Raw genomic sequence first — 25212 nt, 5'->3', positions numbered from 1 at the left:
TAGAAATGATGGAATTTTCCATGAAATTTTCCATGGAATTTCCCATGGAATTTGGGAATTAATTCCAGATGTGTTCCCTGCAGGATTTCCCTAAAAATCATGGAATTCCCCATGGAATTTGGGAATTAATTCCAGATGTGTTCCCTGCAGGATTTCCCTATAAACCATGGAATTTTGGGATTTTTTGGGAATTCTGGGCTCACTTACACACATGTCTCCTTGCAGGATTTCCCTAAAAACCATGGAATTTCCCATAGAATTCCCCATGGAATTTGGTAATTAATTCCAGACGTGTTCCCTGCAGAATTGCCCTAAAAATCACCGAATTTTCCATGAAATTTTCCATGGAATTTTGGGATTTTTTGGGATTTCTGTGCTCACTTACACACGTGTCCCTGCAGGATTGCCCTAAAACCCATGGAATTTTGGGATTTTGGGGATTTTTTGGGAATTCTGGGCTCACTTACACACATGTCTCCCTGCAGGATTTCCCTAAAAATCATGAAATTCCCATAGAATTTCCCAAGGAATTTTCCATGGAATTTGGGAATTAACTCCAGACATGTGTTCCCTGCAGGATTTCCCTAAAAACCATGGAATTTTGGGAATTTTGGGAATTTTGGGGAATTTCTGGTCTCACTTACACACGTCTCCCTGCAGGATTTCCCTAAAAATCACAGAATTTTCCACAGAATTCCCCATGGAATTTGAGAATTAATTCCAGACGTGTTCCCTGCGGAATTGCCCTAAAAATCACCAAATTTTCTATGGAATTTCCCATAGAATTCCCAATTTGGGAACAAATTCCAGACGTGTGTTCCCTGCAGGATTTCCTTAAAAACCATGGAATTTTCCATAGAATTCCCCATGGAATTTGGGAATTAATTCCAGATGTGTTCCCTGAAGGATTTCCTTAAAAATCATGGAATTTTGGGAATTTTGGGATTTTTGGTCTCACTTACACACATGTGTCCCTGCAGGATTTCCCTACAAACCATGGAATTTTGGGAATTTTTGGGATTTTTGGGAATTCTGGTCTCACTTACACACATGTGTCCCTGCAGGATTTCCCTAAAAACCATGGAATTTCAGGAATTTTGGGAATTTTTGGGATTTTTTGGGATTTCTGGTCTCACTTACACACATGTGTCCCTGCAGGATTTCCCTTTAACCATGGAATTTTGGGAATTTTGGGATTTTTTGGGATTTCTGGTCTCACTTACACACATGTGTCCCTGCAGGATTTCCCTAAAAATCTCAGAATTCCCCATGGAATTTGGTAATTAATTCCAGACGTGTTCCCTGCGGAATTGCCCTAAAAATCACCAAATTTTCCATGAAATTTTCCATGGAATTTTGGGATTTTTTGGGAATTTCTGGTCTCACTTACACACATGTGTCCGCTCATGATTTCCCTATAAACCATGGAATTTCAGGAATTTTGGGAATTTTGGGAATTCTGGTCTCACTTACACACATGTGTCCCTGCAGGGTTTCCCTATAAACCATGGAATTTCGGGATTTTGGGATTTTTTGGTCTCACTTACACACATGTGTCCGCGCAGCGCCTCGATGACTCGGAACTGAGCGTCACACCTCGGGCAAACCTTCCTGCCTCCGTCCTGGAATTCCAGGTTGGGAATGGGAGAGGAGCTCACTGCAGAGGGAAAAACAGGGAATTAGCAGGAAATCCCAGAAGTTATCCCGAATTTTTTTCCCATTTTAACCAAAATTCTGGGATTTTTTAATATAAAATCAATCACAAAACTACCAAGGTTTTCTTGTTTTAACCGAAATTCCAGGATTTCCTCTGGAACTTGGATTTTTGGGATCTCAGAGTTGGGATTTTTGGGGTCCCAGATGTGAGATTTTTGGGATCTCAACCCCAGGATTTTGGGGATCTCAGACTTAGGATTTTTGGGATCTGAGACTTGAGATTTTTGGGATGTCAGCCCTGGAATTTTTGGGACCCACAGCCCCCCTGAACTGGAATTTTTGGGATCTCAGACCTGCGATTTTTGGGATTTCAGAGTTGAGATTTTTGGGATCTCAACCCCAGCAGTTTTGGGATCTCAGAGTTGGGATTTTTGGAGTCTCAGACTCAGAGATTTTGGGATCTCAGACTCACAGTTTTTGGAATCTCAGAGTTGGGATTTTTGGGATCTCAGAGTTGGGATTTTTGGGATGTCAGAGTTGGAAATTTGGGATTTCAGACTTGAGATTTTTGGGATCTCAGCCCTCCTGACCTAGGATTTTTGGGATCTCACCCTTGGAATTTTTGGTATCTCAGCCCCAGGATTTTTGGGATCTCAGAGTTGGGATTTTTGGAATCTCAGCCCTGGGATTTTTGGGATCTCAGAGCGTCTGAACCCTCTGAAACCATGATTTTTGGGATTTTAACCCCTCTGGAACCAGGATTCTTGGGATCTCAACCCCCCGAAGTGGGAGTTTTGGAGTCTCAGCCCTGGGATTTTTGGGATTTTAACCCCTCTGGAACCAGGATTTTTGGGATTTTAACCGCTCTGGAACCAGAATTTTTGGGATTTTAACCCCTCATGCCCCAGGATATTTCAGGATATTTTGGGATTTAACCCTTGGCAGCCCAGGCTGACCTTGCCTGGCCACAGCCTTTGGGGTCTCAGAGTTGGGATTTTTGGGATTTTAACCCCTCTGACCTGGGATTTTTGGAGTCTCAGAGCTGGGATTTTTAACATCTCAGAGTTGGGATTTTGGCATCTCAGACGTGAGATTTTTGAGATCTCAGAGTTGAGATTGTTGGGATCTCAGAGTTGGGATTTTTGGGATCAACAGCCCCCCTGAACTGGGATTTTTGGGATCTCAGAGTCGGGATTTTTGGGATATTTTGGGATCTCATAGTTGGGATTTTTGGGATATTTTGGGATCTCAGAGTTGGGATTTTTGGGATATTTTGGGATCTCATAGTTTGGATTTTTGGGATATTTTGGGATCTCACAGTTGGGATTTTTGGGATATTTTGGGATCTCATAGTTGGGATTTTTGGGATATTTTGGGATCTCACAGTTGGGATTTTTGGGATATTTTGGGATCTCACAGTTGGGATTTTTGGGATATTTTGGGATCTCATAGTTGGGATTTTTGGGATATTTTGGGATCTCAGAGTTGGGATTTTTGGGATATTTTGGGATCTCACAGTTGGGATTTTCGGGATATTTTGGGATCTCAGAGTCGGGATTTTTGGGATATTTTGGGATCTCACAGTTGGGATTTTTGGGATATTTTGGGATCTCATAGTTGGGATATTTTGGGATCCCATAGTTGGGATTTTTGGGATACTTTGGGATCTCAGAGCCGGGATTTTTGGGATATTTTGGGATCCCATAGTTGGGATTTTTGGGATATTTTGGGATCTCAGAGTTGGGATTTTTGGGGTATTTTGGGATCTCAAACTCAGAATTTTTGGGACATTTTGGGACGTTCCAGGCTGACCTTTCCTGGCGGCAGCAGCCGCTGTCCCCTCGCTGCCTGGCGCTCGCTGTGCCGCAGGGCTGCCGCTGGGGCCGTGGGCAGAGCCAGGGCCAGCGCCAGCTGCCACCTTGGCCACCTCACTGCCACCCTGGCCACCTCCTGGGCCACCCCCTGGGCCACCCTGGCCACCTCCTGGGCCACCTCAGCGCCACCATGGCCACCTCAGTGCCACCTCAGTGCCACCTTGGCCACCCCCAGTGCCATCTTGGCCATCTCAGTGCCACCCTGGCCACCTCACTGCTACCTCATTGCCACCTTGGCTACCTCACTGCCACCTCCAGTGCCATCTTGGCCATCTCAGTGCCACCCTGGCCACCTCACTGCTACCTCATTGCCACCTTGGCTACCTCACTGCCACCTCCAGTGCCATCTTGGCCATCTCAGTGCCACCCTGGCCACCTCACTGCCACCTCCAGTGCCACCTTGGCCATCTCAGTGCCACCCTGGCTACCTCATTGCCACCTCAATGCCACCTCCTGGGCCACCTCAATGCCACCCTGACCACCTCAGTGCCACCCTGGCCACCACCTGGGCCACCTCACTGCCACCTTGGCTACCCCAGTGCCACCTCCAGTGCCACCCTGGCTACCTCATTGCCACCTCAGTGCCACCTTGGCCACTCCAGTGCCACCCTGAACTGGGATTTTTGGGGACTCAAACTTGGGATTTTAGGATCTCAGACCAGCGATTTTTGGGATCTCAGCCCTCCTGACCTGGGATTTTTGGGATCTCAGAGTTGGGATTTTTGGCATCTCAAACCTGGGATTTTTGGGATGTCAGAGTTGGGAAGTTGGGATTTCAGAGTTGAGATTTTGGGATCTCAGTGTCGGGATTTTTGACATCTCAGAGTTCAGATTTTGGCATCTCAGAGTCGCGATTTTTCGAAACTCAGACTTGAGGTTTTTGGGATCTCAGAGTTGGGATTTTGGGATCTCAGAGTTGGGATTTTGGCATCTCAGACTTGAGATTTTTGGAATCTTGGCCCTGGGATTTTTGGGATCTCAGAGTGCCTGAACCCTCTGAAACTGGGATTTTTGGGATTTTAACCCCTCTGGAACCAGAATTTTTGGGATTTTAACCCCTCTGGAACCAGAATTTTTGGGATTTAACCCTTGGCAGCCCAGGCTGACCTTTCCTGGCCTTTGGGGTCTCAGAGTTGGGATTTTTGGGATTTTAACCCCTCTGGAACCAGGATTTTTGGAGTTTCACCCCCATTTTGGACCAGAATTTTTGGGATTTTAACCCCTCCCAACCCATGATACTTCAGGATATTTTGGGATTTAACCCTTGGCAGCCCAGGCTGACCTTTCCTGGCGGCAGCAGCCGCTGTCCCCTCGCTGCCTGGCGCTCGCTGTGCCGCAGGGCTGCCGCTGGGGCCGTGGGCAGAGCCAGGGCCAGCGCCAGCTGCCACCTTGGCCACCTCACTGCCACCCTGGCCACCTCCTGGGCCACCCCCTGGGCCACCTCCTTGGCCAGCTCCCGGGCCAGCGCTGTCCCCTGGCACCCCTGGCCTCTTCACCGTCACGAAGCTGGCGATGCTCACTGCGGGAAAAGAGAGAATTCCGGTGAGATTATCCTGAAAAATATAGGGGAGAGAGAGAGTTGGGGTGGAATTATCCTAAAATAATTGTCAGGGGATGGGAGATGGGAATTGTGGTGGAATTGCAGAGAAATTATGGTGAAATTTGGGTGAAATTTGAGTGAAATTATGGTGACATTTGGGTGAAATTATGGTGAAATTTGGGTGAAATTCAAGGGAATTGCAGGGAAAATCACATGAATTTTAGCGAAATTCAAGTGAAAGTCCAAGTCAAGTGAAAGTCAAGTGAATTTCCAGGAAAATTCAAGTGAATTCCAGTGAAATTTGAGTGAAATTTGGGTGAAATTCAAGGGAATTCCAAGGAAATTCCAGGAAAATTCCAAGGAAATTCCAGAGAATTCCAGGGAAAGTCAAGTGAAACTCAAGTGAAGAGGAAGACAGAGAGAGAGAATTCTGGTGAAATTATCCCAAAAAATTGGGGGAGAGAGAGAATTGGGGTGGAACTATCCTAAAATAATTGTCAGGGGATGGGAGATGGGAATTGTGGTGGAATTGCAAAGAAATTATGGTGAAATTTGGGTGAAATTTGGGTGAAATTTTGGTGAAATTTGAGTGAAATTTGGGTGAAATTTAAGTGACATTTGAGTGAAATTCAAGGGAATTAAAGGAAATTCACAGGAATTTTAGGGAAATTCAAGTGAAAGTCAAAGTCAAGTGAAATTCAAGTGAATTTCCAGGAAAATTCAAGTGAATTCCAGTGAAATTTGAGTGAAATTCAAGTGAATTGCAGGGAAAGTCAAGTGAAAGTCAAAGTCAAGTGAAATTCAAGTGAATTTCCAGGAAAATTCAAGTGAATTCCAGTGAAATTTGAGTGAAATTTGAGTGAAAGTCAAGGGAATTGCAGGGAAATTCAAGGGAAATTCAAGTCAATTGCAGGGAAAGTCAAGTGAAAGTCAAAGTCAAGTGAAAGTCAAGTGAATTTCCAGGAAAATCCAAGTGAATTCCACTGAAATTCCTCAGAAATAAAAACCCAGGGGATGGAAGATGGGAATTCTGGTGGAATTCCAGAGAAATTATGGTGAAATTGGAGTGAAATTCGAGGGAATTGCAGGGAAATTCCAAGGGAATTCCAAGGAAATTCATGTGAATTTTAGGGAAATTCAAGTCAATTGCAGGGAAAGTCAAATGAAAGTCAAAGTCAAGTGACAGTCAAGTGAATTTCCAGGAAAATTCAAATGAATTCAAGTGAAATTTGGGTGAAATTCGAGGGAATTGCAGGGAAATTCCAAGGAAATTCCAGGGAAATTCATGTGAATTTTAGGGAAATTTGGGATTTCAGTGAGAATTTCCCCCCAAATTTCAGGTTTCCCATTACAAACCTCCCCAAACTTGGGATCCTCCATCCCAAACCACCCCAAATTTGGGATTTCCCATTCCAAACATCCCAGAATTTCGGATTTCAGTGAAAATTCCTCCTCCAGTTTGGGATTTGAGTGGGAATTCCTCCTTGAATTTGGGATTTCAGTGAGAATTCCTCACCAAATTTGGGACTTGAGTGGGAATTCCTCCTTGAATTTAGGATTTCAGTGGGAATTCTTCCCCAAATTTGGAATTTCCCATTGCAAAGACCCCAGAACTTGTGATTTCAATGAGAATTCCCCTGCAAATTTGGGATTTCAGTGGGAATTCCCATCCCAAACTCCCCAAATTCAGGATTTCCCATCCCAAACACCCCTGAATTTGGTATTTCAGTGGGAATTCCTCTCCAAATTTGGGATTTCCCATCCCAAACCCCCCAGAATTTGGGATTTCAGTGAGAATTTCTCCCCAAATTCAGGATTTCAGTGAGAATTCCTCCCTGAATTTGGGATTTCCCAGTCCAAACCCTCCCAAATCTGGGATTTCCTATTCCAAACCCTCCCTGAATCTGGGATTTCAGTGAGAATTTCCCCAAAATTCAGGATTTCCCATCCCAAACCCCCCGAAATTCATGATTTCCCATCCCAAACCCCCTGAAATTCAGGATTTCCCATCCCAAACCCCCCGAAATTCATGATTTCCCATCCCAAACCCCCCGAAATTCAGGATTTCCCATCCCAAACCCCCCGAAATTCAGGATTTCCCATCCCAAACATCCCCAAATTCAGGATTTCCCATCCCAATCCCCTCCCAAATTCATTATTTCCCATCCCAAACTCCCCAAAATTTGGGATTTTTTGGGATTTCAGTGGGATATTTTTATTTCTCACTCACTCTGCTGCTGGGGCTGTGTCTGGGGTGCAGCACTCCTCAGGGTCACAACCCCAAACCCCCCAGAATTCAGGATTTCCCATCCCAAAACCCCCCAAATTCAGGATTTCAGTGAGAATTCCTCTCCAAATTTGGGATTTCCCATCCCAAACACCCCAGAATTTGGGATTTCAGTGAGAATTCTTCTCCAAATTTGGTATTTCAGTGGGAATTCCTCCCCAAATTCAGGATTTCAGTGAGAATTCCTCCCTGAATTTGGGATTTCCCAGTCCAAACCCTCCCAAATTTGGGATTTCCTATTCCAAACCCTCCCTGAATTTGGGATTTCAGTGAGAATTTCCCCAAAAATTTCAGATTTCCCATTACGAACCCCCCCAAAATTCAGGATTTCCCATCCCAAACCCCCCAAAATTCAGGATTTCCCATCCCAAACCCCCCAAAATTCATTATTTCCCATCCCAATCCCCTCCCAAATTCAATATTTCCCATCCCAAACTCCCTAAAATTTGGGATTTTTTGGGATTTCAGTGGGATATTTTTATTTCTCACTCACTCTGCTGCTGGGGCTGTATCTGGGGTGCAGCACTCCTCAGGGTCAGAACCCCAAACCCCCCAGAATTCAGAATTTCCCATCCCAAACACCCCAAAATTCATGATTTCCCATCCCAAACACCCCAAAATTCAGGATTTCAGTGAGAATTCTTCTCCAAATTTGGGATTTCAGAGAGAATTCCTCCCAAAATTCAGGATTTCCCATCCCAAACACCCCGAAATTCAGGATTTCCCATCCCAACACCCCCCAAATTCAGGATTTCAGTGGGAATTCCTCTCCAAATTTGGGATTTCCCATCCCAAACCCCCCAGAATTTGGGATTTCGGTGAGAATTCCTCCCCAAATTCAGGATTTCAGTGAGAATTCCTCCCTGAAATTGGGATTTCCCAGTCCAAACCCTCCCAAATCTGGGATTTCCTATTCCAAACCCTCCCTGAATTTGGGATTTCAATGGGACTTTCCCCCAGAATTTAGGATTCCCCATTCCAAACTCTCCTGCATTTGGGATCCCCCATTCCAAACCACCCTGAATTTGGGATTTCCTATTCCAAACTCCCCCAGAATTCAGGATTTCAGTGAGAATTCCTCCCCCGATTTCAGATTTCCCATTACGAACCTCCCCGAACTTGGGATTTCCCATCCCAAACACCCCAAAATTCAGGATTTCCCATCCCAAACCCCCCAAACTTCAGGATTTCCCATCCCAAACACCCCAAAATTCATTATTTCCCATCCCAACCCCCCCAGAATTTGGGATTTTTTGGGTTTCTCACTCACTCTGCTGCTGGGGCTGTGTCTGGGGTGCAGCACTCCTCAGGGTCAGAACCCCAAACCCAACTCTGAACTCCACTGGGATTCCAGTGGGAATTCCTCCCCAAATTTGGGATTTCAGTGGGAATTCCTCCCCAAATTTGGGATTTCAGTGGGAATTCCTCCCCAAATTTGGTATTTCCCATCCCAGACCCCCCTGAATTTGGGATTTCAGTGAGAATTCCTCCCTGAATTTGGGATTTCAGTGAGAATTCCTCCCTGAATTTGGGATTTCAGTGAGAATTTCCCCAAAAATTTCAGACTTCCCATTACGAACCTCCCCGAAATTCAGGATTTCCCATCCCAACCCCCCCAGAATTTGGGATTTCAGTGAGAATTCCTCCCCAAATTCATTATTTCCCATCCCAAACTCCCCAGAATTTGGGATTTTTTGGGGTTTCTCACTCACTCTGCTGCTGGGGCTGGGTCTGGGGTGCAGCACTCCTCAGGGTCAGAACCTCAAACACCCCAAAATTCAGGATTTCCCATCCCAAACCCCCCCAAATTTGGGATTTCAGTGAGAATTCTTCTCCAAATTTGGGATTTCAGTGAGAATTTCCCCAAAAATTTCAGATTTCCCATTATGAACCTCCCCAAAATTCAGGATTTTCCATCCCAAACCCCTCGAAATTCAGGATTTACCACCCCAAACCCCCTGAAATTCAGGATTTCCCATCCCAAACCCCCCGAAATTCAGGATTTCCCATCCCAAACCCCCCAAAATTCAGGATTTCAGTGAGAATTCTTCTCCAAATTTGGGATTTCAGTGAGAATTTCCCCCCAGATTTGGGATTTCCCATCCCAAACCCCCTGAAATTCAGATTTTCCATCCCAAACCCCCCAGAATTTAGGATTTCAGTGGGAATTCCTCCCCAAATTCAGGATTTCCCATCCCAAACCCCCCAGAATTTGGGATTTCAGTGAGAATTCCTCCCTGAATTTGGGATTTCCCAGTCCAAACCCTCCCAAATCTGGGATTTCCTATTCCAAACCCTCCCTGAATCTGGGATTTCAGTGAGAATTTCCCCAAAAATTTCAGATTTCCCGTTACGAACCCCCCTGAAATTCAGGATTTCCCATCCCAAACCCCCCAAAATTCAGTGTTTCCCATCCCAAACCCCCTGAAATTCAGGATTTCCCATCCCAAACATCCCCAAATTCAGGATTTCCCATCCCAATCCCCTCCCAAATTCATTATTTCCCATCCCAAACCCCCCAGAATTTGGGATTTCAGTGAGAATTCCTCCCCAAATTCATTATTTCCCATCCCAAACCCCCCGAATTTGGTATTTCCCATCCCAAACCCCCCAGAATTTGGGATTTTTTTGGGTTTCTCACTCACTCTGCTGCTGGGGCTGTGTCTGGGGAGCAGCACTCCTCAGGGTGAGGGTGGCAGGGATGACTGTGGTGAAGGTGTTGGCGCTGGGCCGGACAGGAACCGTGCTGGCAGGTCTGACCTGAGCCATGTGGGAAAACACCTGGGGAACTCCCACTGCTGGCTTCACAAATTGGGTTCCTGGGGCTGGAAATTGGGAAAAAATTACATAAATTTGGGATTTATGGGTTTTGTAGAGCCTGGAATGCAGGGCAGTGTGAGAACAGCTGGGGAACTCCCACTGCTGGCTTCACAAACTGGGTACCTGGTGCTGCAAAATGGAGAAAAAAATTCATTAATTTATGGGAAAATTCATCAAAATTGATGGGAAAAACACATGGAAAAATCCTGGAAAATACACATGGCAAAATCCTGTCAAACTGTGTAAGAACAGGTGGGGAACTCCCACTGCTGGCTTCACAAATTGGGTACCTGGGGCTGGAAATTGGGAAAAAACTACATAAATTTGGGATTTATGGGTTTTGTAGAGCCTGGAATGCAGGGCAGTGTGAGAACACCTGGGGGACTCCCACTGCTGGCTTCACAAATTGGGTACCTGGGGCTGGAAAATGGGGGAAAAATGGGGAAAAATCAGTGAATTTGGGGTTTATGGGTTTTGTAAAAGTGTAATTCTGAGCCATGTGTGAGAACAGCTGGGGAACTCCCATTGCTGGCTTCACAAATTGGGTTCCTGGGGCTGGAAAATGGGGAAAAATCACAAAAAATTAAAGGGAAAATTCACCCAAATTAATGGGAAAATTCACCCAAATTAATGGGGAAAACACACTGCAAAATCCTGGAAAAAACTCGTGGCAAAATCCTAGAAATCTGTGTGAGAACAGCTGGGGAACTCCCACTGCTGGCTTCACAAATTGGGTTCCTGGGGCTGGAAAATAGGAAAAAATTACATAAATTTGGGATTTATGGGGTTTGTACAGTGCAAAATCCCAAACTGTGTGAGAACAGCTGGGGAACTCCCACTGCTGGCTTCACAAATTGGGTTCCTGGGGCTGGAAATTGGGAAAAAATTACAGAAATTTGGGGTTTACGGGGTTTGTACAGTGCAAAATCCCAAACTGTGAGAGAACAGCTGGGGAACTCCCACTGCAGCTTCACAAACTGGGTACCTGGGGCTGGAAATTGGGGGAAAAATGGGGAAAAATCAGTGAATTTGGGGTTTATGGGTTTTGTAAAAGTGTAATTCTGAGCCATGTGAGAGAACAGCTGGGGAACTCCCACTGCAGCTTCACAAATTGAGTTCCTGGGGCTGGAAAAACCACAAAAAATTACATAAATTTGGGATTTATGGGGTTTGTACAGTGCAAAATCCCAAACTGTGTGAGAACAGCTGGGGAACTCCCACTGCTGGCTTCACAAATTGGGTACCTGGGGCTGGAAATTGGGGGAAAAATGGGGAAAAATCAGTGAATTTGGGGTTTATGTGTTTTGTAAAAGTGTAATTCTGAGCCATGTGAGAGAACAGCTGGGGAACTCCCACTGCTGGCTTCACAAATTGGGTTCCTGGGCCTGGAAAATAGAGAAAAAATTACATAAATTTGGGATTTATGGGTTTTGTACAGTGCAAAATCCCAAACTGTGTGAGAACAGCTGGGGAACTCCCACTGCAGCTTCACAAATTGGGTGCCTGGGGCTGGAAAATGGGAAAAAATTACAGAAATTGATGGGAAAATTCAACAAAATTAAAGGGAAAAATCACCAAAATTAAAGGGAAAATTCACCAAAATTGATGGGAAAATTCACCCAAATTGATGGGAAAATTCATCAAAATTGATGGGAAAATTCACCCAAATTAATGGGAAAAATCCTGGAAAAAAGACTTTGCAAAATCCTGTCAAACAGTGTGAGAACAGCTGGGGAACTCCCACTGCAGCTTCACAAATTGGGTGCCTGGGGCTGGAAATGGGGAAAAACTCATTAATTTATGGGAAAAACACATGGAAAATCCTGAAAAAGTTTGGATTTATGGGTTTTATAGAGCCTGGAATGCAGGGCTGTGAGAGAACAGCTGGGGAACTCCCACTGCAGCTTCACAAATTGGGTACCTGGGGCTGGAAATTGGGAAAAAATGGGGAAAAATCAGTGAATTTGGGGTTTATGGGGTTTGTACAGTGCAAAATCCCAAACTGTGTGAGAACAGCTGGGGGACTCCCACTGCAGCTTCACAAATTGGGTTTCTGGGGCTGGAAAATAGAGAAAAAATTACAGAAATTGATGGGAAAATTCATCAAAATTAAAGGGAAAATTCACCAAAATTAATGGGAAAATTCATCAAAATTAAAGGGAAAATTCACCAAAATTAAAGGGAAAATTCACCAAAATTCATGGGAAAATTCACCCAAATTAATGGGAAAATTCATCAAAATTAAAGGGAAAATTCACCAAAATTAATGGGAAAAATCCTGGAAAAAAGACTTTGCAAAATCCTGTCAAACTGTGAGAGAACAGCTGGGGAACTCCCACTGCAGCTTCACAAATTGGGTACCTGGGGCTGGAAATTGGGGGAAAATGGGGAAAAATCAGTGAATTTGGGGTTTATGGGTTTTGTAAAAGTGTAATTCTGAGCCATGTGAGAGAACAGCTGGGAACTCCCACTGCTGGCTTCACAAACTGAGTGCCTGGGGCTGGAAATGGGGAAAAATCACAAAAAATTAACGGGAAAATTCACCCAAATTAATGGGAAAATTCACCAAAATTGATGGGAAAATTCATCAAAATTAAAGGGAAAATTCACCAAAATTAATGGGAAAAATCCTGGAAAAAAGACTTTGCAAAATCCTGTCAAACTGTGTGAGAACAGCTGGGGAACTCCCACTGCAGCTTCACAAATTGGGTACCTGGGGCTGGAAATTGGGGGAAAAATGAGGAAAAATCAGTGAATTTGGGGTTTATGGGTTTTGTAAAAGTGTAATTCTGAGCTATGTGTGAGAACAGCTGGGAACTCCCACTGCAGCTTCACAAATTGAGTTCCTGGGGCTGGAAAAACCACAAAAAATTACATAAATTTGGGATTTATGGGGTTTGTACAGTGCAAAATCCCAAACTGTGTGAGAACAGCTGGGGAACTCCCACTGCAGCTTCACAAACTGGGTACCTGGGGCTGGAAATTGGGAAAAAATCCCAAAAATTAATGGGAAAATTCACCCAAATTAATGGGAAAATTCACCCAAATTAATGGGGAAAACACACTGCAAAATCCTGGAAAAAACTCGTGGCAAAATCCTAGAAATCTGTGTGAGAACAGCTGCGGAACTCCCACTGCAGCTTCACAAATTGGGTACCTGGGGCTGGAAAATGGGAAAAAATTACATAAATTTGGGATTTATGGGGTTTGTACAGTGCAAAATCCCAAACTGTGTGAGAACAGCTGGGGAACTCCCACTGCTGGCTTCACAAATTGGGTACCTGGGGCTGGAAATTGGGAAAAAATTATATAAATTTAGGATTTATGGGGTTTGTACAGTGCAAAATCCCAAACTGTGTGAGCACAGCTGGGGAACTCCCACTGCAGCTTCACAAATTGGGTACCTGGGGCTGCAAAATGGGGAAAAAAATTCATTAATTTATGGGAAAATTCATCAAAATTGATGGGAAAAACACATGGAAAAATCCTGGAAAATACACATGGCAAAATCCTGGGAATATGTGTGAGAACAGCTGGGGAACTCCCACTGCTGGCTTCACAAATTGGGTACCTGGGGCTGGAAATTGGGGAAAAATGTGGAAAAATCAGTGAATTTGGGGTTTATGGGTTTTGTACAGTGCAAAATCCCAAACTGTGAGAGAACACCTGGGGAACTCCTACTGCAGCTTCACAAATTGGGTTCCTGGGGCTGGAAATTGGGGAAAAATTACATAAATTTGGGATTTATGGGGTTTGTACAGTGCAAAATCCCAAACTGTGTGAGAACAGCTGGGGAACTCCCACTGCAGCTTCACAAATTGAGTTCCTGGCGCTGGCAATTGGGGAAAAATGGGGAAAAATCAGTGAATTTGGGGTTTATGGGTTTTGTAAAAGTGTAACTCTGAGCCATGTGAGAGAACAGCTGGGGAACTCCCACTGCTGGCTTCACAAACTGGGTTCCTGGGGCTGGAAAAACCACAAAAAATTACATAAATTTGGGATTTATGGGGTTTGTACAGTGCAAAATCCCAAACTGTGTGAGAACAGCTGGGGAACTCCCACTGCTGGCTTCACAAATTGGGTTCCTGGGGCTGGAAAATAGAGAAAAAATTACAGAAATTGATGGGAAAATTCATCAAAATTGATGGGAAAATTCACCCATATTAATGGGAAAGATCCTGGAAAAAAGACTTTGCAAAATCCTGTCAAACTGTGTGAGAACAGCTGGGGAACTCCCACTGCTGGCTTCACAAACTGGGTACCTGGGGCTGGAAATTGGGGGAAAAATGGGGAAAAATCAGTGAATTTGGGGTTTATGGGGTTTGTACAGTGCAAAATCCCAAACTGTGTGAGAACAGCTGGGGAACTCCCACTGCAGCTTCACAAACTGAGTTCCTGGGGCTGGAAAATGGGGGAAAATCCATTAATTTAGGGGGAAAAAGCATCACAAAATGCTGGGAAATTTGGGATTTATGGGTTTTGTAGAGCCTGGAATGCAGGGCAGTGTGAGAACAGCTGGGGAACTCCCACTGCAGCTTCACAAATTGGGTACCTGGGGCTGGAAATTGGGGGAAAAATCAGTGAATTTGGGGTTTATGGGTTTTGTAAAAGTGTAATTCTGAGCTATGTGGGAAAACAGCTGGGGAACTCCCACTGCAGCTTCACAAATTGGGTACCTGGGGCTGGAAATTGGGGGAAAAATCAGTGAATTTATGGGAAAAACACATGGCAAAATCCTGGAGAAGTTTGGCATTTCTGGGTTTTGCAGAGCCCAGAATCTGGGATTTCCACCTTATTTCTACGTTAACAATAACATCATCAATTGACAACAACAATTACATTATTAACTGCTGATAATTACTAATAATTAATGAGATTAGGTTAATTACCTGGCAGGATGCTGATCAGCCCCACCTGGTTCATGAGGCTCTGCACCAACCTCACCTCATCATTATTAATAATATCATCGTCATTAATAATCTATTAACAATAATATCATCAATTGACAACAACTATGACGCTATTAATGGCTAATAATAACACTAATTAACGAGATTTCATTAATTACCTGGCACAAGGGCGATGAACCTCACCTGGTTCATGAAGCTCTGCACCAACCTCACATCATCATTATTATTAATAACACCATCATTATTAATAATACATTAACAACAATATCATGAATTAACAACAATTAGCTTATAAATGGCTAATAATTAACACGAATTAAGGCTGAGTTGGTTAATTATCTGGCACGAGGCTGCATGGTTCATGAAGCTCTGCACCAACCTCACACCATCATCATTATCATTATTAATAGTATCACCCCATTATGAATAACAATAACGCTATTAATTGCTTATAATTATTAATAATTAATGAGATTCCATTAATTACCTGGCACGAGGGTGATGAACCTCATCTGGGTCATGAGGCTCTGCACTTCCCACATATCATCACCATCACCATTGTTATTAATGATAACATCCTCCCCATTATTAATAACAACAATTACACTATGAATGGCTAATAATTAACACTAATTAATGAGATTAGGTTAATTACCTGGCATGAGGGTGATGAACCTCACCTGGTTCATGAAGCTCTGCACCAACCTCACCTCACCATTACCATTATTACTAATAATAACATCATCCCCATTATTAATAACAACCATGACACTATTAACGGCTAATAATTACTAATAATTAATGAGATTTCATTAATTACCTGGCACGAGGGTGATGAGCCTCACCTGGTTCACGAAGCTCTGCACCAACCTCACCTCATCACCATTACCATTATTACTAATAATAACATCATTCCCATTATAAATAACAACCATGACACTATTAACGGCTAATAATTACTAGTAATTAACGATATTTCGTTCATTACCTGGCACAAGGGAGATGAGCCCCACCTGGTTCACAAAGCTCTGCACCAACCTCATCATCATCGTTATTATTAACAACATCATTAACAATAACATCATCAATTGACATCGACAATGACACTATTAACGGCTAATAATTAACGCTAATTAAGGATATTTTCACTAATTACCTGGCACGAGGGTGATGAACCTCATCTGGGTCACAAAGCTCTGCACCAACCTCACCTCATCATTATTATTGATAACATCATCATTATTAACAATACATTAACAATAATATCATGAATTAACAACAATGACACTATTAACAGCTAATAATTAACACTAATTAAGGATATTTTAATTAATTACCAGGCACGAGGGTGATGAACCTCATCTGGTTTACAAAGCTCTGCACCAACCTCACATCATCATTATTACTATTATTACCAATAATAACATCATCCCTTTTATCAATAATAACAGTTACACTATTAACAGCTAATAATTAACACTAATTAAGGATATTTTTACTAATTACCTGGCATGAGGGTGAAGAGCCCCAGCTGGTTCACAAAGCTCTGCACCAACCTCACATCATCATTATTATTATTAATAATAACATCATCTCCGTTATTAATAATAACAGTCACACTAGTAATCGTTAATTATTAACAATTATTAATAAGATTTTTATTAATTACCTGATGAGCCCCACCTGGTCCGTGAACCTCTGCACCAACCTCACATCATCACTAATAACATCATCATCATTAATAATACATTAACAATAATATCATCAACTGACACGAACAATGACGCTATTAATGGCTAATAATTAACGCTAATTAAGGATATTTTCACTAATTACCTGGCACGAGGGTGATGAACCTCATCTGGTTCACGAGGCTCTGCACCAACCTCACATCATCATCATCATTACTAATAACATCATCATCATTAATAATACATTAACAATAATATCATCAATTGACATTGACAATGACGCTATGAACGGCTAATAATTAACGCTAATTAATGAGATTTTAATTAATTACCTGGCACGAGGGTGATGAACCTCATCTGGTTCACGAAGCTCTGCACCAACCTCACATCATCATCATCATTAATAATATCATCATTGCTAATAATACATTAACACCATTAATTGACACCAACAATTACATTACAAATGACTAATAATTAACACCAATTAAGGATATTTTCACTAATTACCTGCCACGAGGGTGATGAGCCTCATCTGGTTCACGAGGCTCTGCACCAACCTCACATCACATCATCATTACTAATAACACCATCATTATTAACAACATCATTAACAATAACATCATCAATTGACATCACCAATGACGCTATTAACGGCTAATAATTAACGCTAATTAAGGATATTTTCACTAATTACCTGGCACGAGGGTGATGGGCCGCACGGTCTGGCCCTGCTGCACGTTGAGCACGATGCCAACCTGGTTCATGGGGCTCTGCACGGGGCGGACATTGCGGACTGGGAATCCCTGCAATTCCAGGGATTGGTTATTCCCAAAAATCCCAAAATCCCGGGAATTACTATCCCAAGGATTCCCCAAATATTCCCCAAAAAACACCCCAAATATCCCAATAAAACACCCCAAATATCCCAATAAAACACCCAAAAAATCCCAATAAAACACCCCAAAAATCCCAAAAAAACACCCCAAAAATCCCAATAAAACACCCCAAAAATCCCAATAAAACACCCCAAAAATCCCAATAAAACACCCCAAAAATCCCAAAAAAACACCCCAAAAATCCCAAAAAAACACCCCAGATATTCCCCCAAATATCCCAATAAAACACCCCAAAAATCCCAACACCCCAAAAATCCCAATAAAACCACCCAGGAGACTCCAATATTCCCAAAAATCCCAAAGAAACACCCAGGAGAATCCAAATATCCCAAAAAATCCCAAAGAAACACCCAGGAGAATCCCTGCAATTCCAGGGATTGGTTATTCCCAAAAATCCCAAAATCCCTGGAATTACTATCCCAAGGATTCCCAAATATTCCCCAAAAAACACCCCAAATATCCCAATAAAACACCCCAAATATCCCAATAAAACACCCCAAATATTCCCAAATATCCCAATAAAACACCCCAAATATCCCAATAAAACACCCCAAATATTCCCAAAAATCCCAATAAAACACCCCAAAAATCCCAACACCCCAAAAATCCAAAAAAAACCACCCAGGAGAATCCAAGATTCCCAAAAATCCCAAAGAAACACCCAGGAGAATCCAAATATCCAAAAAAATCCCAAAGAAACACCCAGGAGAATCCCTGGGAATGAAGGGATTGGTTATTCCCAAAAATCCCAAAATCCTGGGAATTACCACCCCAAATATCCCAAAAAAAACCACCCAGGAAATCCTGGGAATTCCATGGATTTGTCATTCCTAAAAATCCCAAAATCCCGGGAATTCCCACCCCAAATATCCCCCAAAATCCACCCAGGGAATCCCTGGGAATGAAGGGCTTGGTCATTCCCAAAAATCCCAATATCCCGGGAATTCCCACCCCAAATGTTCCCAAATATTCCCCAAAAAACCACCCCAAATATCCCCAAAAATCCAAAAAACCACCCCAAATATCCCCAAAAATCCCAATAAAACACCCCAAATAGCCCCAAAAATCCTAAAAAAACACCCCAGGAGAATCCAAGATTCCCAAAGAAACACCCAGGAGAATCCAATATTCCCAAAAATCCCAAAAAAACACCCAGGAGAATCCCTGGAATTTAAGGGATTTGTCATTCTTCAGGGAATTCACACACCAAAAATCCCAAATATTCTCAAATAAACACCCTGGAGAATCCAGGATTCCCAAAAAAACACCCAGAAAAATCCAAAAATAAAAAAAAAACACCCAAGAGAATCCCTGGAATTCAACCCATCTGTCACTAAATCCATTCCCAGATTTTCCACTCTCATCTCGTTTTCCAAATTCCCAAAATCTTTTCCCAGGGATTCAAATCTTTGGGAAGAGCTCCAAATCCACCTGGGAGCTTCCCAGGAAAACAAATCCAAACAGGAACAACCTCAGAGACATCAAACTGCCAACTGACGACCTTGGGCGATTATGGGGGGACATGAAAATAACTCCAAAAACTCCACAAAAAATGGGATTTTTTCCCAAAAAAAGCAGGATTTTCCATGGAATTCCAGGTGAAGGACTCACCTGGGTGGTGCTGAAGATGGGCTGGGTGCCCCCGGGGGGGTTGGAGCTGTGGTTGGGGTTTGGGATCAGGTTTAGGATCAGAGTTAGGATTGGGTTTGCAGGAATAAATGACACCACAAACTCCACAAAAAATGGGATTTTTTTCCCAAAAAAAGCAGGAATTTCCCTGGAATTCTGGCTGAGGGTCTCACCTGGGTGGTGATGAAGATGGGCTGGGTGCCCCGGGGGGGTTGGAGCTGTGCTTGGGGTTGGGATTAGGATTAGGGTTAGGATTGGGTTTGCAGGAATAAAAATCCATATTTTACACAAATTCCACTCTGATCTCCTTTCCCAAATTCCCAAAAATCTTCTCCCAAGGATTCAAACCTTTGGGAAGAGCTGAAAATCCACCTGGGAGCTTCCCAGGAAAACAAAACCAAACAGGAAAAACCTCAGAGGTGCCAAACTCAACCCACAGCCTTGAGTGATTTCCAAACCACATAAAATCAGCACCCAAAATTCAATGAAAAATGGGATTTTTTCCCAAAAAAAGCAGGAATTTCCCTGGAATTCCAGGTGAAGGACTCACCTGGGTGGTGCTGAAGATGGGCTGGGTGCCCCCGGGGGGGTTGGAGCTCTGCTTGGGGTTGGGATCAGGTTTAGGATCACGGTTAGGATTGGGTTTGCAGGAATAAATGACACCAAAAACTCCACAAAAAACGGGATTTTTTCCCAAAAAAAGCAGGAATTTCCCTGGAATTCTGGCTGAGGGTCTCACCTGGGTGGTGCTGAAGATGGGCTGGGTGCCCCCGGGGGGGTTGGAGCTGTGCTTGGGGTTGGGTTGGGATTAGGGTTAGGATTGGGTTTGCAGAATAAAAATCCATATTTTACACAAATTCCACTCTCATCTCCTTTCCCAAATTCCCAAAAATCTTCTCCCAAGGATTCAAATCTTTGGGAAGAGCTGAAAATCCACCTGGGAGCTTCCCAGGAAAACAAATCCAAGCAGGAACAACCTCAGAGACGTCAAAGTCACATTCCAAGAACCTCAAGAAATTTTGGAAACACGTAAATCAGCACCCAAAAATCCATGAAAAATGGGATTTTTTCCCAAAAAAAGCAGGATTTTCCCCGGAATTCCAGGTAAAGGACTCACCTGGGTGGTGATGAAGATGGGCTGGGTGCCCCCGGGGGGGTTGGAGCTGTGCTTGGGGTTGGGTTGGGATTAGGATCAGGGATAAGGAAAAAAAATCCCATAAATGGACTCCAATCCCATCTGCTTCCCTAAAAAACCCAAAAATCTTTTCCCAGGGATTCAAATCTTTGGGAAGAGCTGAAAATCCACCTGGGAGCTTCCCAGGAAAACAAATCCAAACAGGAACAACCTGAGAGACATCAAACTGCCAACTGACAACCTTGGGCGATTACGGGACGACATGAAAATAGCACCCAAAAATCAAGGAAAAATGGGATTTTTTCCCAAAAAAAGCAGGAATTTCCCTGGAATTGCAGGTGAAGGACTCACCTGGGTGGTGATGAAGATGGGCTGGGTGCCCCCGGGGGGGTTGGAGCTGTGGTTGGCATTCTGCATCAGCTGCACTGGCCGCAGCAGGGGCTGAGTGACCACAGCGCCCAGAGCGGCCGGAGGGCTTTGGGTCAGCAGCAAGGACTGAGGGGCTGGCTGGACCACCGAGTTCCCACCTGGAAAATACGGGGGAAAATTAGGGGAAATTAGTGAGATTGAGGGAAAAAAGTAAGGGGAAAATTGAGGGAAAATTGGGAAAAAATTTGGAGGAAAAAGAACGAAAAATCAGGGAGGAAAAATGGAAAAAGATGGAAAATTGGGGGAAAATCAGGGGAGAAAAGAGGGAAAATCAGGGAGGAAAAGAGGAAAAAGGGGGAAAATTGGGGAAAAGAGGGAAAAATCAGGGAGGAAAAGAGGGAAAAGGGGAAAAATTAGGAGGAAAAGAGGGAAAATTTGGAGAAAAATTGGGAAAATTTGGGGGAAATCAGGCTGGGGGCTCTGGGTCAGCAGCAGGGACTGAGGGGCTGGTTGGAGCACCGAGTTCCCACCTGGAAAATTGGGGGAAAAGGGGGAAAATTAGTGGGAATTTGGGGGAAAATTGGGGAGGGAAAGGGAGAGAAAAGAGGGAAAAAATCAGGAGGAAAAGGGGGAAAAATCAGGGAGGAAAAGGGGAAAAAATGGGAAAAAATTAGGGAGGAAAAGGTGAAAAAGAGGGAAAATTTCGGGGGGAAATCAAGAGGAAAAATCAGGAGGAAAAGAGGGAAAAACAAGTGGGAAAAGGGAAAATCAGGGAGGAAAAGGGGGAAAAGGGGAAAAATTTGGGGGAAATTGGGAAAATTTGGAGAAAAATTGGGAAAATTTGGGGTAAATCAGGCTGGGGGCTCTGGGTCAGCAGCAGGGACTGAGGGGCTGGTTGGACCATGGAATTCCCTCCTGGAAAATTGGGGGAAAAGAGGGAAAAATTAGTGGGAATTTGGGGGGGAAAAAAGAAGAAAATTAGGGGGGAGAAAAGGGAAAAAGTTGGCAATGGAAAAAGGAAAAATTGGAGGAGAAAAGAGGGAAAAATGAGGAGGAAAAGGGGGAAAAATCAGGGGAAAAAAGGGGAAAATTGGGGAGGGAAAAAGGAAAAAATCAAGGAGGAAAAGAGGGAAAAGGGGGAGATATTAAGGGGAAAAAAGGGAAAATTCGGGGCAAAAGAGGGAAAATTTGGGGAGAAAAGAGGGAAAAATCAGGGAAGATAAAAGGAAAAACATGGAAAAATGGGAAAAATCAGGAGAGAAAAGAGGGAAAATTAGGGAGGAAAAGGGGGAGAAATGAGGGGGGAAATTGGGAAAATTTGGGGGGAAATTAGGGAAAATTTGGGGGAAATCAGGCTGGGGGCTCTGGGTCAGCAGCAGGGACTGAGGGGCTGGTTGGAGCAGGGAATTCCCACCTGGAAAATAGTGGGAAAAGGAGAAAAAATTAGTGGGATTGAGGGAAAAAAATAAAGGGAAAATTGGGAAAAAATTTGGAGAAAAAAGAACGAAAAATCAGGGAGGAAAAATGGAAAGAGATGGAAAATTGGGGGAAAATCAGGGGAGAAAAGAGGGAAAATCAGGGAGGAAAAGAGGAAAAAGGGGGAAAATTGGGGAAAAGAGGGAAAAATCAGGGAGGAAACGAGGGAAAAGGGGAAAAATTAGGAGGGAAAGAGGGAAAATTTGGAGAAAAATTGGGAAAATTTGGGGGAAATGAGGCCGGAGGGCTTTGGGTCAGCAGCAGGGACTGAGGGGCTGGTTGGACCATGGAATTCCCACCTGGAAAATTGGGGGAAAATTAGGGAAAATTAGTGGGAATTTGGAGGAAAATTGGGGAGGGAAAGGGAGAGAAAAGAGGGAAAAAATTAGGAGGAAAAGGGGGAAAAATCAGGGAGGAAAAGGGGAAAAAATGGGAAAAAATTAGGGAGGAAAAGGTGAAAAAGAAGGAAAATTTCAGAGGGAAATCAAGAGGAAAAATCAGGAGGAAAAGAGGGAAAAACAAGTGGGAAAAGGGAAAATCAGGGAGGGAAAGGGGGAATTTGGGGAAAAATTTGGGGGAAATTGGGAAAATTTGGAGAAAAATTGGGAAAATTTGGGGGAAATGAGGCTGAGGGCTCTGGGTCAGCAGCAGGGACTGAGGGGCTGGTTGGAGCACCGAGTTCCCACCTGGAAAATATGGGGGAAAATTAGGGAAAATTAGTGGGAATTGGGGGGAAAAAAAGGGAAACATTGAGGGAAAAATTGGGGGAAAATCAGAGAAGGAAAGGGAGAAAATTGGAGGGGAAAGGGGAAAAACCAGGGGAGAAAAGGGAAAATCAGGCAGGAAAAGAGAAAAGAGATGGAAAATTGGGGGGAAAAATGGGAAAAATCAGGGAGGGAAAAGAGGGAAAAGGAGAAAAATTGGGGAGGGAAAAAGATGGAAAATTGGGGGAGAAAAGAGGGGAAAATCAGGGAAGGAAAGAGGAAAAAACAGGAAAAATCAGAGAGGGAAAAGGGGAAAAACAAGGGGGGAAAGGGAGAGAAATCAGGGAGGAAAAGGGGGAGAAATTTAGGTGGAAAGAGGGAAAAATTTAGGGAAAAGAGGGAAAATTTGGGGGGAAATTAGGGAAAATTTGGGGGGAAATTAGGGAAAATTTGGGGAAATCAGGCTGAGGGCTCTGGGTCAGCAGCAGGGACTGAGGGGCTGGTTGGACCATGGAATTCCCACCTGGAAAATTGGGGGAAAAGGAGAAAAAATTCGTGGGATTGAGGGAAAAAAATAAAGGGAAAATTGGGAAAAAAATTTGGGGCAAAAAGAACGAAAAATCAGGGAGGAAAAATGGAAAAAGATGGAAAATTGGGGGGAAAATCAGGGGAGAAAAGAGGAAAAATCAGGGAGGAAAAGAGGGAAAAGGGGAAAAATTAGGAGGGAAAGAGGGAAAATTTGGAGAAAAATTGGGAAAATTTGGGGAAATCAGTCTGGAGGGCTTTGGGTCAGCAGTAGGGACTGAGAGGCTGGTTGGAGCACCGAGTTCCCACCTGGAAAATTGGGGGAAAAGGGGAAAAATTAGTGGGAATTTGGGGGAAAATTGGGGAGGGAAAGGGAGAGAAAAGAGGGAAAAAATCAGGAGGAAAGGGGGGAAAAATCAGGGAGGAAAAGGGGAAAAAATGGGAAAAAATTAGGGAGGAAAAGGTGAAAAAGAAGGAAAATTTCGGGGGGAAATCAAGAGGAAAAATCAGGAGGAAAAGAGGGAAAAACAAGTGGGAAAAGGGAAAATCAGGGAGGGAAAGGGGGAATTTGGGGAAAAATTTGGGGGAAATTGGGAAAATTTGGAGAAAAATTGGGAAAATTTGGGGTAAATCAGGCTGGGGGCTCTGGGTCAGCAGCAGGGACTGAGGGGCTGGTTGGACCACGGAATTCCCACCTGGAAAATATGGGGGAAAATTAGGGAAAATTAGGGGGAATTGGGGAAAAAAATAAGGGGAAAATCGGGGGAGAAATTAGGGGGGAAAAGGGGGAAAATTTGGGGTGAAAAGAGGGAAAAATCGGGGAGGAAAGAAGGAAAAAGATGGAAAATTGGGGAGAAAAAGGGGAAAAATTAGGGGAGAAAAGAGGGAAAAATCAGGGAGTAGAAGAGCAAAAATTTAAGGGAAAAATCAGGGAGGGAAAAGGGGGAAAAACAAGGGGAAAAGGAGAAGAAATTAGGGAGGAAAAGGGGGAGAAATTTGGGGGGAAATTGGGAAAATTTGGGGGAAATCAGGCTGGGGGCTCTGGGTCAGCAGCAGGGACTGAGGGACTGGTTGGAACACGGAATTCCCACCTGGAAAATATGGGGGAAAAGAGGGAAAATTAGTGGGAATTTGGGGGGGAAAAAAGGGAAAAATTGAGGGAAAAATTGGGGTAAAATCAGAGAAGGAAAGGGAGAAAATTGAGGGAAAAGGGAAAATCGGGAGAAAAGGGAAAATCAGGCAGGAAAAAACGGAAAGATGGAAATTGGGGGAAAATGGGAAAATCAGGAGGGAAAAGAGGAAAAAGGGGAAAAATTGGGGAGGGAAAAAGATGGAAAATTGGGAGAAAGGGGGAAAATCAGGGAAGGAAAGAGGAAAAAACAGGAAAAATCAGAGAGGGAAAAGGGAAAACAAGGGGGGAAAGGGAGAGAAATCAGGGAGGAAAAGGGGCAGAAATTAGGTGAAAGAGGGAAAAATTGGGGGAAATTTGGGGAAAATTTTGGGGAAATTAGGGAAATTTGGGGAAATTAGGGAAAATTTGGGGGAAATCAGGCCGGGGGCTCTGGGTCAGCAGCAGGGACTGAGGGGCTGGTTGGACCACGGAATTCCCACCTGGAAAATTGGGGGAAAAGAGGGAAAATTAGTGGGAATTTGGGGGAAAAAAAGGGAAAAATTGAGAGGGAGAAAGGGGGAAAACT

The 25212-nt window shown here is 43.7% G+C and overlaps 1 protein-coding gene across 1 annotated transcript in view; it reads right to left on the bottom strand.

Annotated features, from left to right (window-relative positions):
- Positions 1-25212, bottom strand: part of POGZ (pogo transposable element derived with ZNF domain) — a 75858-nt gene that overhangs the window by 38274 nt on the left and 12372 nt on the right. Inside the window, exons 3-8 of the mRNA XM_085082648.1 lie at positions 20793-20968; positions 17476-17584; positions 10003-10182; positions 4846-5049; positions 3469-3522; positions 1548-1657 (exon numbers count right to left, since the gene is read on the bottom strand). Coding sequence (XP_084938774.1) covers positions 1548-1657; positions 3469-3522; positions 4846-5049; positions 10003-10182; positions 17476-17584; positions 20793-20968 — 833 coding nt within the window. The remainder of the gene's footprint in view (positions 1-1547; positions 1658-3468; positions 3523-4845; positions 5050-10002; positions 10183-17475; positions 17585-20792; positions 20969-25212) is intronic.

This window comes from Lichenostomus cassidix, chromosome 25 (genome assembly GCF_008360975.1).
Source record: "Lichenostomus cassidix isolate B80296 chromosome 25, HeHo_3.0, whole genome shotgun sequence".
Lineage (NCBI taxonomy): Eukaryota > Metazoa > Chordata > Aves > Passeriformes > Meliphagidae > Lichenostomus > Lichenostomus cassidix.
The sequence above is the reverse complement of the archived record's forward strand: the minus strand, read 5'-3'. Positions and strand labels throughout refer to the sequence as shown.